The sequence below is a fragment of the Montipora foliosa genome, chromosome 5 (assembly GCF_036669935.1).
Source record: "Montipora foliosa isolate CH-2021 chromosome 5, ASM3666993v2, whole genome shotgun sequence".
Classification (NCBI taxonomy): Eukaryota; Metazoa; Cnidaria; class Anthozoa; order Scleractinia; family Acroporidae; genus Montipora; species Montipora foliosa.
Window position 1 is genome coordinate 41,542,739 of NC_090873.1, and position 1,223 is coordinate 41,543,961.

Genomic DNA, 1,223 nt, shown 5'->3' on the forward strand with positions numbered 1-1,223 from the left:
TCAAAGGAATAAGAGGAACAACTAAAAAAAAATTATAGAGTGACTTGAAATAAAAAAGCTTGGTGAGTTTAGTCTCTAGTTTTTGCAAACAGTTTGTAAACGATTTGCACACACAATTTGCCTCAATCACGCCAAGAACGAATCATTTGACCGACCACATAAAGAATTCATTACGACAAAGATAAACTACGAAAAACAAAACATCGAAAATCGAAAAGGGGACCGGCGAATATGTCCTTCTGAGGTTTAAGTCAGTAATAAAATAATTGACCTAAATCCTTAAAGCTTTAAAAGGCAGCCAAAGTAAAAGGGTTGTCTTTCCCATAAACTGAAGGAATCATTCAGTTGTCAGAACTAAAGATCCTGGTACTGTCAAAATTCAAATCGGACGGGATCGGATGGAGTGTTGTATTGTTGATTCAGACGACCTGAAAAATGTAATCTAATTGAGCGAATCAGTCCAAGTGAAGTAACTGAAATCACCTTGCTAGCTAGACGTCATCGTAACCGGCGGATTTTCCAAGACGAGAAGTCCCCTTTACCTGAATTCGCGCGCTCATGCGCTTAGGCATTCACCAGCCACACTTAAAAAATATTTACCTCTTTCAAGAGCACGTTATTTAGTGAAAAAAAACCGCTATGGGAAAAATACACATACACGGATAAGCTTACCAGTTCTCTTCTAAGCCAAGCCAAAGCGCTGTCCATGTCGAGATTTTCATTTTCAGTAAGTTTGGTTTGCAACTCTGGAAGCTTAGGTCCGGCTACCGAAGGCCATAATGGTGCTAGATCTGGGACATCCATTAGTAAAATCGTCCACTCAACAATGGGCGCTTTCCTTTACTGTCTTTATCCTGGAACAAATCTTGTCGCCTTTTTGATACAAAGAGTTGGCTTGTTCCCGATGAACTAGAATATCGCGAGTTTCTTTGAGCTGCGCAAACAATTTTGTAATTATTTGTCGCTTCGTTTTCTGTTAAGTCGCGCACGTAGACGAGAAACATGCAGTCTGTGAATAATAATTTCGTGCCAAAGGATCCATTGTTGTGAAAGCTTCTCTTGTGTTTTTGTTCAATCGATTAACATTGTTTGCCAGTAAATTGTCCGTGCGCGATAACTGAAGACCCTTGGGTCCAACCAACCAATTAGCGACGAACTTTAGCAAAATTACCAATGCTAGTTCAAAACGGGTTTTGTAATTCGAATTGGCTTGGCGTATCGCC

The 1,223-nt window shown here is 39.9% G+C and overlaps 1 protein-coding gene across 1 annotated transcript in view; it reads right to left on the minus strand.

Moving 5' to 3' along the window:
- LOC138004230 (uncharacterized) overlaps positions 1-1,223 on the minus strand; it is a 9,188-nt gene extending 7,965 nt beyond the window's left edge. The window contains exon 1 of the mRNA XM_068850706.1: positions 673-1,223. Coding sequence (XP_068706807.1) covers positions 673-804 — 132 coding nt within the window. The 5' untranslated portion in view covers positions 805-1,223. The remainder of the gene's footprint in view (positions 1-672) is intronic.